The sequence below is a fragment of the Bufo bufo genome, chromosome 1, assembly GCF_905171765.1.
Source record: "Bufo bufo chromosome 1, aBufBuf1.1, whole genome shotgun sequence".
Lineage (NCBI taxonomy): Eukaryota > Metazoa > Chordata > Amphibia > Anura > Bufonidae > Bufo > Bufo bufo.
In genome coordinates this window covers 272,267,326-272,280,550 of record NC_053389.1, presented here as the reverse complement: position 1 = coordinate 272,280,550, position 13,225 = coordinate 272,267,326, and the positions used below count along the sequence as shown (strand labels likewise).

Sequence of the window (13,225 nt, the reverse complement as noted above, 5' to 3'; positions counted from 1 at the left end):
TTGTTTGGAGCTGTATAACAGCTGCGTGTGTAAAGCTTTACAAGGGGATTCTGGTGAAAAACATATATCACCTAGCCATCGATAGGTAATTATTGTTAGATTGGTTGGATTTGATCACATGAACCCAAAATGATCAATAAAATTCTTGACATTGGTCTCTTGTCATTTTCTCCAACCACAAGACTGTAGAAAAGAGAATTTTGAATAGAGTGGAGCATGAGCACAGTCATACCATTCAAACTGGATTGATGGAAGCAGCTAATAAATATTTTAGGCCAGTATTTATCCTGTCATACTGTATGTTAACCCAGAGGTGGTTTTAAGAACACATTTAATTTCTCATAAAATACACTCTGACCACATCAAACATATTGTATCACATAGTTTATTATTTTTTCTTATTACTAATACAAAATAATTTGTACAAAGGCTAACGTAAGTTTTGCATAGAAGAAACACTGGAGTGAAAGAAAACCTCGATGGAATGGCACACTGGGATCCTAACATCTACCACATAAAAAAGGGTTGAATTTGGCGGGCAATACAAAAATACCTTCAATTTTTATACAAGGGATAAAACATACTACCCAGTTAAAGAGCAGAGAAAGAATTGCTCTGTGATACTGACATTTTTGTAAATTTGGATAATTTTTTTGTTATTTCGAATGATGTCCCAATCCAATGTAACCTGTAAAATGCATCATTTATGAAATACATAACAGATTTCCTGTAGTTTTTGCCATCCTACATATACAGAATAATTTATTTATCAATTTTTTTATAACTTTTATTTTAAAGAAATTTTACAGAACTGAAAGATATACTTTTTTAATGCTATCACCTCAGAAATATTTAGCTAAATATGTAAAGTTTAGAAAGTTAACTGAGACAATCCCATTTTTTGCATTTTATTTTACAGAGAATATCTGCTTTCAATTCCGTTAATTTAGGCATTGTCATTAGGCAGTTGTGCAAATACTCTTTACTGTATACACTAAATGTGTAATTATTATGCTCATGATTATTCATGGCGATGTAAACTTGCAGTAAGTTAAAATAAAATCATTGCTGAGATACAAATGAAATTATTCCCTATGGAAAAACGTTTTTAAAGTCGCATCATGAATATCCCCAAATTGTGACATTTGCAATTTTCATGAGTCCGCTTGCAAAGCTTTCCCAATTAAGAATAATTGGAATTGCATCACAACTTCATTTTTACATCACCGTAATGCCCCAGTGTAAGGCCTCTTTCAGACAGACAGTCAAAAAGTTGTCCATGTTCCAGGCAGAGAACATAGACACGTTTTTCCACAAACCTCACACAGATGGATCCTGTTTGTGGTCTGTTTTTCCACAGTCCCATTAATTTGAATTAATGAGCCTTGCAGGAAAAAATGGACAAACTTAGAACATCCAGCAATTTTTTGGCATGGATTGTTTTTCTGTATGGAAAATTGCTCATGTAAAGATACTAGAGATGGGCAAAACAAATTCAAAATAAAGCAGATTCAACCCAAATTTTTAAATAATTCTAGGTAGATCCGAATCCAAGGTATTGGTGATTCGATTTGGGTAAATTTTAGAGAGAGAAAAAAAAAATTATAACAATTTTGTTTAAAGTGAAAAGAGATTAAAAAAAAATAGTACTCAGAGTGTCATACACAAATTCTCAGGCCAATTGAAACACTTTTGATTCATGCAGAATCAAACCCGAATTGAATTTTGAGCGATTCACTCATCTGTAGAAGACGCCCATTCTGTGTACTGGTGCTGTCTATTCTATATTTGAACAGCACACGGATGGGAAAATGCCCATGTGAAGTTACCCCAAAGTTAGCCATTGAAATGGTAGTCTACATACTATGAAAACATCCAAAATGGCTGACACAGTGAGAAAAGCATAATGATATCAATAAGCGAAATATAGATGAGTAAATCATTTCACCTGATTTGCCCATTCGCAAATTTACTAGTCCATAGAATACAATGGGCAAATTAATTTGGCATAAAAAAAATCTCAAACTTTGCAAATCTATTTACCCAGTGCATCTTAGTGGCCAGTCAATTACAAACCACCAAAAATTTCACTCATCTCTACATGATGACTTTTACTGACTTGTAAAACAAAAACATTCATAATAAATAAGTGTAAAATATAATCCTAGCAAACAATGCCTTTTATATAAGAAAAGATAACCTCAAGAAGAGGGTGGGGTAGCCTAAAAATACTGTAACAGCTTGCATAGCATGATAATAAGCACAAACAACATGTAAAATGTGTTAAAATAAGATTAAAACTTATCAGATATTTAAGCAAGAAGAAATCTATTCATTTGATCACATGCCCCACCCTCAGAAAATAAAATTAAAAAATAAAGTGATTTGTAGGTGGCAACTGCAAGCAATAAGAAGTAAATGCAGTCTTGTTCTTGTAAAGGAATTTTTTGTAAGCTGCAAATAAATCCTCATAAAATTCTCCTGAATGAGCAACCAATGATTATAATTCATAGATAATTTTTTTATACATTTTGTGAAATATTTATTTATAGTTTATTTTTTTACTGCCAATTATGTTATAAATTCATCTTTTGATTATCGTTACTTTTAGTATATAGTCTCTTGTTCTTTTGGCAGATGCTGTACTTGCATGGATTCAATTTTTTATATTGTAATGTTAATAAAAATGAACAAACAGACAGCAGAATTAGACTCCGTTAAAACTACTGTAATGGATTCCATGAATTATAGTCAAGTTGGCTATGATGGATATGTTTTCAATGCATCCAAACTTATCCTTACAGATCCAACTGACTTAAAATGGGGTCCACCAGTTTCAAAGTAGCAGTTTTTTGGGCTAGGATTATTCTGTCTGTCAAAATATTGTAACCCTTACACATAGGAGAAACTGTCAGTGTGAACAGTGGCATAATTATTAAATCACCCAAGGTAAAATAAATCCTGAAAATTTGCTATTGAAAAGATAAGCTGTAACCTGTGAATAAATGCTTAGCATATGTATACTGTAAAATGCCTTCACTTGTTCAATTAACTGAAAAACATGCTAGAATTAAAAAAACAAAAAAAGCTTAAATGCCAAGAATATTTTTTTGTATTTTTTTTAAAAAGCACAAACAGCTGTCATAACAAGCAAAAGGTGCAATTTGTAAAAATAAAGAATGAATGTATAATCTAAGAGTAAACTAAAGACAAACTAAAATTATATTTCATATATAAATATTACAATATGACTTATGGTTGGTTTTTGTGATTTCATGTATTCATCTGATTTACAGTACACTACATTTCAGTAATATTGTACCATTTTAAAATCTAACATGCTGACAGCAGAAAATAACATCTTGGTGGCCTATCTATTCTATCATAACAGTTTCTAAAAAGAGCATTTTCTAATTCGTAAAAAAAATTGCAAAAAATAAATAGGTTATGCCACCACAGCAAAAATGTAGCAAAGACACTATAAAAATAATTTGAAATAAATGCAATTCAATCATTGTAAATTTACAATATTTTAAGAATGTGTTACATAAATACATTTTACAAATACCAACCAGTAGGTACATTTAAGATTTACCAAGTATACTGCATGAAATTTAAATAGGATAAATGCTTATAGCTGACAAGTAAAGAATAATGATAATTTTTGAAGCCTAATATTTTACAGATTTTAGTTGTAAAGCTGGTAATATTGAATTAGAATAGGGCTAAAGCTACTGCCCATGAACAAGAATGGCACAATTTCTCATACCTCTTTAACTTGTACTTAATACTTTATTGTTAAATGAGATTATGGCATTCAACTCACAAACCTCCTCTGTACTGATTATACACATTGGTCCTAAGGTCTAGTTAGTAGGGGATGTGCCTTGGGTGTTGGCTGTTTGGGGGGGAATACCAACAAGCCACCATGCCTTGGCTATGGTATTTAGACACAAAGGTAGGTGTTTGCCTCAAGTGAAAGAAGGTCTTACTATATCTCTGAGTCTTCCACAACATCTAGTCTACACATCTGATTGTATGCAGTAATTTCACAGAGACAAAAAATGTAAAGGTATTTTGATTAAAAAAAGTAATGTGAAGGATTAACATTGAGAACTATACAAGTTAGTCTATTAATAATTGAGTAAAATCGACTTTATTGGACAATTGTGGACCATCCTTTTTTTTTATAGAAGTCTCCTCTAATGATGAACTGATCACAGGATGCCCATTCCTGGCACCACCAGTGATCAACTGAAATCATTTATCAAACCCAGTAGCAAATGTACAATTCTCCTGCGGTGTCACCACAAGATAGCCCATAAAATCAATGGCTATCAGTATGACGCATTAATTGGCTGGGTTCTTCAGAAAGCAAGATGCTCTTTGTAGTGAGACCTGAACAGAAAACCCTTCTCTATTAAATGGATTTTTCAGGAAGAATTCAAAATAAAAAATAAAAATTACCCACCTCCACTGTTCCCCTGCTGTTGCTGGTCCCCACTGCTCTTGACTTTCTGTTCCCAACTCAACTCTCCAGAAATAAGAGCAAAGGCCTACTCAGCCAATCACTAAGATGGCTGAGATGAGTCACCTCTAAGGCCAATGATTGGCTGAGCAGGCATTTCCTCGCATTTCCAGGATGTGAATCTAGGAGAGGAAGAGGAGAGCAGCAAAGGCCAGAGTCATATTGCAGCAGCAGGGGAACAGTGGAGATGAGTAATGCTTCTGTGTTTAACAGTTTCTGGCCTGTTTAATTCTATAAAGCATTTAAACTTGGTTTTATAAACCAGACATCTCTTTTGAATAAAGATAGGTCACTGAACACTGGTTCATGCAAAAACCCTGTCAATGACTAAGTTCAGTTTTAGACTTTGAATTAGGTCTTAGTTACAACCTCCATGAAGAAACGCCTTAATAGCAGCAAATTTGCTTACACCAGTTTCTATTGTAATAAATGTTAATCTGACATCATGGTCCCATTTTTTATGTATTTTTGATAACTTAAAGTAAACTGTATTTTCATTTTATGATTTTCTCTTTACCTTGCTTGTTATTTTTGATCTTATCATCATCAAAACATGTATTGGGCTTAAAATTTGGCACTTTTTATTACAGCAAAAGTCCACCTTTTAAGACAATTTTCTTATTAGGTCCAACATTCTGTGCTGTTAATGGTTAGGAGCTTCCCTAGATATAGCCATATAGTTACATGGTAAAAATCTGTCTACCTGTAGTCACCACTAGAAGGTGATTAAGAGTTTACGACATGCTTGTTTAAGCTGAGGTTACCGGTACACACAGCCATTTTGTACTGAAGTATTTCCAATTTTTACTCAAGCTACAGCTGTTTTCCAAAAAAGCACAGTAAGTTGCATTCAACTTCTGGGGATTTCAGCTGTCACTTAAAAGAGGTCTCCCATGATTAATGTAAAAATGATCATACATCATATACATGACAATCTCTTTCTAACAAAGCTAGAACCAGCTCTATATCTCACATGGATCTAGAGCACTCTTCATTTATTGATTCACTTGCTCTGCTAGATTTATTTTAAGCTGCTGCTCGGAGGAAGGGTGCACTTTCTTAGAGGGATTTTCTCATGGGGCATGTCCCTTCTGTTCTCTCTCCCTAAAACTTTCACAGCTTCTAACAGAAGATATGGCTGGTGGCAGTTGAACGGGAGAACTGAGCATGTGCTGCCATCACAGAGAGGTGGACAGAGAGATGAGGAAAAGAACAAACAGTAGGTAACACTATATATACATTCAATGACTATACAAAATTTTTAATTATGCGCAATTACAAAAGTTTTCAGATTTATCTGCTAGTTTGAAAAATATAGAATATTTTTCATGGGATAACCCTTTCAACAGTTAAAATCAATCTTGTAGTACTACAAAAGGTCTAGCTGTAGCCCTAGCTTTAGGGTCCTCCTACTGTCAGCTATAGGTAGACTGAATTTGAACAATAAACTCCATGGCTATACACGAACTTTAGCTAACTGTAACAGAGAAACATGGCCACAACCTTTAAAAAGATAATTGGAAATTAATTAGCACAGAATTTCAAACCTATTTGGAAGTGATGAATAATACTTGTTTGCCTTCAAAAACAATATTCAGAATTTTAAAGGAATGCTAGACTCATTAAATAAAATAAAAAATCCCAGTCTCTTCCCACTAACCTCTGTTTATGAAATAATTCATGAAAAGGCCAAGTATTTTCTATAACAGGCTCTTAAAAGCCACTCATTAAAACAGTACCTTGACTAAAGCTACAACACAATTATTGACCACTATATTAAGATGGTGTCAGATCAGGCCAAAGTTGCAGTCAGTTCCATGTATGGATTGTAGCACTGAATCACACAAAATGGCATGCTTGTATTAATATGTTTTCATTGAGGACTGTCAAACGTTAAAGAAACACTCCAGGCATAAGTTATATGCTGAGTGTAGAGCTGAAGGTGACAGAGCACAACACAGGGACTCTCTCCTTTGGTGGCTTTTGAATTTCTATGCTACCCTTTGTGCCACTCAATGAATTCCAGAGTTGTAGAGTTACCATTTGGACCTAGCATTTGGTAGAATTTAGAGACTGGAGGGGACCAGGGAGGTTACCAATATCACAAAGAGTCCAATGAAGCTAAATATGTCAATATATACCATGCCTTTTGTACTAATAGGCAGTTGACTATTTACAAAGGAATTGTTTCAATGTCACCTCTATGTCGGAATGTCATTTAATAAAAGAATTCTACATATGGTATCACATGAAAAAAAATTTCCAAAGAAAGTGAACACCACCCACAGCACCATGTGACTGGAAGCATTCCATAATAATCATATTCTCCACAGCAGAGAGGATACACAAGTTTCAAAAAAGTCTAATATTTTCTTGTTAAATACATTTTTGACTTGAGATTTTATCTCGTGCCTTTAGTATGGAACATTAATATGAAATAAATACTGGTTATCATGGTTGAATACAAGAACATCAATAGAAACTGCTTATTTATTTTCACTCATTGTCATGAGGTTGTAAAGCAGCACAATGTAAGCAATGCCCCCGCCACAGACCAAATTATGGCATTGTTAAATGAAGCAGCAATGAGACTAGAGGTATGTGCTAAAGTGTTTATCAGGAATGTCCTTTGAAATACTGTACATGGTTTGTAAATGTAGATCATTGGAAAAATGTGTGCAAAGGTACAGATCAATTATTTGTCTATATCTGGTACATGAAAAAAAAAATCCATGCAAACGACTTTTTCTTAGGGTGGCCAGGGTAGGGTAAGCTGGCAAATGCCTCATTGAAACATAACCAAAGAGACATCTACCAGATCTTGTTATGAGCCATACACATCATCCTCTTCCTGTCAAGGAAGAATCATTCTCACGTGTGTCCCCCCCCTTCCCCGATGAGACCAACCCTTGTTTGCCGAGTTTACCTGTAGAACTCAGTTATGTATAATTGGGCCATGTATGGTCAGCTTTAGAAGTATCACTGACTATGAGTGAATGGATAGAATGCATTCTCATAAATACTGCTTAGGTGAAAATGACTGTAAATGACTGCCTAATGCGTTCCTAGAGAATTGATTGACTTCACGTGCCTCACTTCTGCCTGAATTACATCATGATAGGCTTCATAGTCATAGTGTTTGGTTGAGCCTACCACCATTTTTTAGGTTAGGGTTACAAACGTACTTTAGTTTCCCGAAATAAAGACATCCAATTTTAAACTTCCACAGGCAATAGGTGACAATAATTACTTTACAAAATGCAACATCAGCTTTGTAGATCATGAATTGCAACTTACAGAAACATATTTTCATTGGTGCCAACATCATCCACCGATATATATGTGGTAACTGTCTTGATTCACGAGACCTACTTTCCAAGTCCCCCTGGAATAATAACTTGCATTTTTTGTCCACAAGTATGTCATACTTATTATGACAACTATCCATTGTAATGTTAATGCCTCCTTGGCTTTGTAAAAATGGAACTATAACATGAAATACTGCAAATGAATTGCTGCTCTAAAGTGTATTTCCACCCAAATTATATATATATATATATATATATATATATATATATACACACACACACAATCAGTAATGATGGGAAAATATAAGCCTTAGGCTGCATTCAGATGGACGTTCTACAATCAATTTAGTGTCCATACTATGGCCACATCAACCCCAGTTCAAGTGGACTGAACTTACGCTAGATCACCATATAATACTAGGGTGATCTAAGTTTGGCTCATTTGAATCTGTGTGAAGGTCAGGATCTAACAGATCTAACACTTTTATTACGGAAGCTAAAATTGATTGATCTAAATGTAGCCTCAGATGCATTTTTCATTGCTCTGATATTTGCGGCCAAAGTGCTTTGAGCCAATTTCAAGTTTCTTTAGGGTTCGTCTGTCCAGGTTGATGGAACGATATAAGTTACACACAGTTTTATGGGGGAAAGGAAGCAACAATCACTCAGAGCTCATAGTGGTTCTAAATTTTTAGCCCTGAAAATACAATTTAGATGGAACAACACTTTAAATTGACAATGTAACATTTGAATCCAATACAGTACATGGCTACAAAAATAACTCAATGCAATCAATATACCTTTACAATGTAAAAACAGTAATATCTTTGACGCAGACCTTACGTTTGGTTGGCTGAAGGTAACTTGGGTACAGTATATAAACCAAAAACAGCTTATCAATTATTACATTATATCTGAAATAGTAACTAATTCTCATTTCGGAACCTACTTACTGCAGGTGCATTCTTTAAAGGTTACAGAGAACTTTGTAGTTTTGTGGTTAACATAATATATGTGGAGCATGAACCAAAAAAGCAAAAGTAACGATAAAAAGTTCAAAAACATGTCAGTGAAAACTCTAGTCCTAATTAGAGTAACAAAAAACAAGTCCCATAAGGTACAAAAAATATTCAGTCCGTTCCATGCAAACTGGCCCGTATCACGAATGTGAGGGGCTCTAATTTTCAATGGCTCTCATAAGTCATCCATTTTGTAGTGTTCTTCACTTTTATTTTTCAAATTCAAGAAGCATAAGCATATCCACCATGTATTGGTAGGAATCTTAAGTGTATTAGTAAGCAAAGCTCTTTTTTTTACACGTTCAAGAAGAGTGTTAGAGCAACAAACTGGCTCTAAGCATTTCCTTTCTTCTTTGGCAAATTAATAATAGGTGTATAGACAGGTAACAGTAAAGTTTCGGCTGTGATGGCAGTCTGGTGACCAATATTCGGATTCCTTGGTTCTTGACCTAGTTTATGGCAAAGTATATTTATACAAATGTCTTGTTGAGAAGCCCTTAGGCGTCATATTTTTTGCCAGTCCTGTGGATTTGTTGGAAAAGGGTCATAGAAAAGGCCATTCCAAGTATCTGAAAAAGACATATATAATTATGGTAAGTCAATATTATATACTGCAGAAAGAGACCTATGGATAAACACATTTAATTTATACAACAGGATTAATTTATGGTTCATGGCCTGTTGCTCTGATACTGGCATCCAAGGCACAGTAAATCTATTTACCTAATAACACGTTAATCAAAATAAAAAAAAAGATGTGTTCATAAAAGTTTTCCTAAATCCCTTGACTCTTGTAATTACATTGATCTGGAGGTGGTTGGATGAAAGACCTTGGTGCAATTATTTTAGGTACTTGGTACAATACAACAATCTTTGATCTTGGCTTAGAAACTGAAATCTGATCACTTACTACATGAGAACTCATTCTTCTTCGGACCCTAAATCAGAAATTGTATCTTACAATTTTAAAATGAAGGTTCTCAAATATCCGTTTATAGATACAGAATGATAAGACAATCTTCCATAGGACAGGAATCTCCTCTCGTAAAAATGTCTTTGGTTGTATCTCTTGAGGAAAAGGACTAACCATGCTAGCAGTGACACAGCTTAGTGATCATTGGATTAAGGGGAGTGATTGAAGGTTTTGTGGCTTCATCAATTATGGAGTCTTTAAATGTCTGTCTAAACGAGAGAAAGGGCTTTACATTTTGAACAATCAAAGCTATATTCCACTGAAAGAATCTAGTATTTACATCCCAGGAGACTATGGGCACAGATTTTCTGTGCCTTAAACTCAGCAATCAGGTGGACCACACCTTATCCCAGGGCTGCCTTTATATTCTTCATCAGATAAACTAGGTACAAAATCAATCAAAGTATGGAGAAATACTAAGCCCTTTACTTGGTTCTCTCACACATCCAAAATATCATTAATGGAGGTGTCTGGAGCACTAATGCAATATATGTGACAGAGGTGTTTTTGGGCACCTTTAGACAATAGGGATGGGTGTGACTGCTACCTCTGCTCCCACTATATGTACACCCTTGGTGCTTCTTATAATCCTATCATTTAAAATGTAAGATTCTGGACCTGCAGCACCACCAGGGTAGGGGGTGGGTGAATATTTCCTACATACATCTGACCCTATATGTCCACCTTAAAGAGTACAAGATCCAACTAAGATACATTCTAAAATTTGATCAGGCAGCAATACCATCTCCGGAAAGTATCATGGTGAGTTGTTAGAGCGATTATGAGGGCACAGTCAGATCCCATTAAGTCAACGAACTGCATCCTGAGGCTAAATTCTGCAAAGAGCCAGGTAATCATCTAATTGATTCTGATCTGTTTATTAACCGATTCTAGGGCTATTTTGGACTCTACAATATTACATTGCAGTTATGAAGGCACGTATGGGCAGTATCATTCAATTAATAAACTGTGAGCACTGATGTTTCTGTTTCCTTAATTTAACAATTACATTTTGTCATTTGTATCAATTAGCAAAGATCACTCAATTCAAGACAAAGCATAGAGCCACACTGGCTGCATCGATTGTTTAAGAAGGTAAAAATTAGGTAAAAAAAATTATCTGGCTGTGTTGAAATCTTACATTGCCAGAGGGATTAAGCTCATTTCCTGCACATAAACGCTGATTGCTACAAATGCTGACAGTACACTTGAACAAGGGGCTAGGCAGACAGCAAAAACCTGAAAATGTATAGTAGAAATTTCAGAAATGTTGCACTTAAAGTTCTCCGGTAAACATGTTTTTTCTTGGCGTGCAGTTAATTCTGACCGCATCTTCTAATAAGGAATAGCTGCATACAGATTGAGATGCTCAGTGATTTAGCGGGTGCAACTGTCTTTCATGGCGCCATTAAAAAGCATATGTTATATGTTAATTGCAGGGTCTCCTATTCTGATCTAAAGGCATCATGTGGTCACGTCTACAACTTTCTCAAGTGCATTAACTGTGACCATATTGCCCCTTTTAGTGAATCGGGCTGGTTGGTATCTTTATAAATATGTCTATTATTCCCTGATATCAGCTATTTCAGAATGGGAAAGGGCTGACTGTAGTGTCAGACTAGAGTTCCTTGGGCCCCCAAAGCACTGTAAAATGGTTATGAGGACCAACTGTCCCTCTATACAGGACCCTAGTGGCAAGTGATTGGCTCCTATTCTGGGCTTTTAGGATCCATTATGGTGTCTGAACCCAGGCTCTCCTGAGGATTCTCTGTTACTCTGGCAGGCCAATCTAACCTTGGCTGAACCTTGGCTGGAACCTTTGTGCCCTTAGAAGCACTTCTTTACCTCACCCGTCTGTACTACTGAGAACCTCCAGAAACAATTACATCTGTTTCGGAACCATAAAAAATCATGTAACATTGTGCTTAGAGGGTTTCCGCCATCACATGATTTTTATTGCATTGTCTGTTTGCACACTTTGGCAGTCTATTACTAAAAGTACTATGTAATCTTTGTAAATTGTTTAAAATCCTGGAAACATGGGTGTGGCTAAGGATTGGAGCATGTGCTCTAGTTTCTGGGTGTATTAAGTTTTTTTTTAAGAAGCACAGGATAGGCCACCAGTTCGATTCCTGGAATCCCCACCACTCAGCTGTTAGAAGAGGCTGCGGCACTTTGATGAAAACTGCAGCCTCCTCACTGCATTTCAAGTACAGCGCCATACATGGAGTAGTGGTTGTGCTTGGTATTGCAGACCAGGCTCATTCACTTGGATGGGACTGAGCTGCACATATGCCATGTGACTGATGAATGTGCCATCACTGGCATAGGAACTCACAGGAGCGTTGTGACCCCTTCACAAAGCTGATTGGTGGGGGTGCTGCAATTTGGACCCTCACCGGTCTGATATTGTTGATCTGAGGATAGATAATAAATATTGTATTCCTGGAAAACCACTTTAAGGATGGGGGATCTTGTGGACCTCATACGAGACCTGTGGAATGAAAGCTAGTCTCATTTATTTACTTTGGAAACGCATTATTCCTTTCCCATATTATGGCATGGTTGTCACGGCCCCAAGATGTCTACCATATATTCCCACATTGGATTATATTTCCTGCTGGTCACCTTCAGAGTTCTGCAGCAGATGACACATTGAATTTACCAGGATTATCCCCATTGTCATTCAGTGTTGCAAATCCGTAACTTTTCCATGTAGAATCCTGATATTTATTTCCATGTTTAACTTTTTCCCACAGTAGTGCCAAAAATTCTGCATTTTGTGCATTGGATTTGAAATTGAATTTGGTGTGAACTTGCCCTAGCTCTTCTAGCTTAGAAAATCTATCAATGGAAAGGGTCCTTTTTGTATAGGTTAAACGAGGCATACATTATTCCTCCAAGCTGCCGATACACTGCAGACTATCTTATGCTTCATATACATTTCACACCAAAGATATTTGGGTTTAAATAAAACTTAATTGAGCTTATAAACATTAAAGAAAAACTGAGCAGCTTTAGGCAAATTTCAGCTCTTGCTTGCTCCATTAAAGCCGGATTTAAACAAAGTTAAATAACGGGATCTGCAGAGAGGTGCTGTAAAACCAATCAACCGGACATTAACGACATATACTCCTAAATAAATATCCCTGCAATATATTGCAGTTAAATCCAACACTGTCCAAATGTTACACTGCAGAAGACAGCTACCTGCTATTCAGCCATGAGGTTTTTTTTTTTACAATGTTTTTGTTTACTTTTGAAAAATTACCATTAACCATAGGATACCAGCGCCATACATGTATGGCTCTGCAGGATGTGACTTAAAGAGGACCTTTCATCAGTTTGTACTTTCTAAAATCAATACCTGGCACTGTAGGTCAAGATTAGATGTGCT

The 13,225-nt window shown here is 35.8% G+C and overlaps 1 protein-coding gene across 4 annotated transcripts in view; it reads right to left on the bottom strand.

Moving 5' to 3' along the window:
• Positions 1 to 1,722: 1,722 nt before the first annotated feature.
• The window catches only part of TSPAN9 (tetraspanin 9), a 472,297-nt gene continuing 460,794 nt past the window's right edge, over positions 1,723 to 13,225 (bottom strand). For all 4 annotated transcript variants that reach the window (XM_040439367.1, XM_040439375.1, XM_040439383.1 and 1 more), the window contains one exon: positions 1,723 to 9,424. In XM_040439367.1, coding sequence (XP_040295301.1) covers positions 9,353 to 9,424 — 72 coding nt within the window. In that variant the 3' untranslated portion in view covers positions 1,723 to 9,352. The remainder of the gene's footprint in view (positions 9,425 to 13,225) is intronic.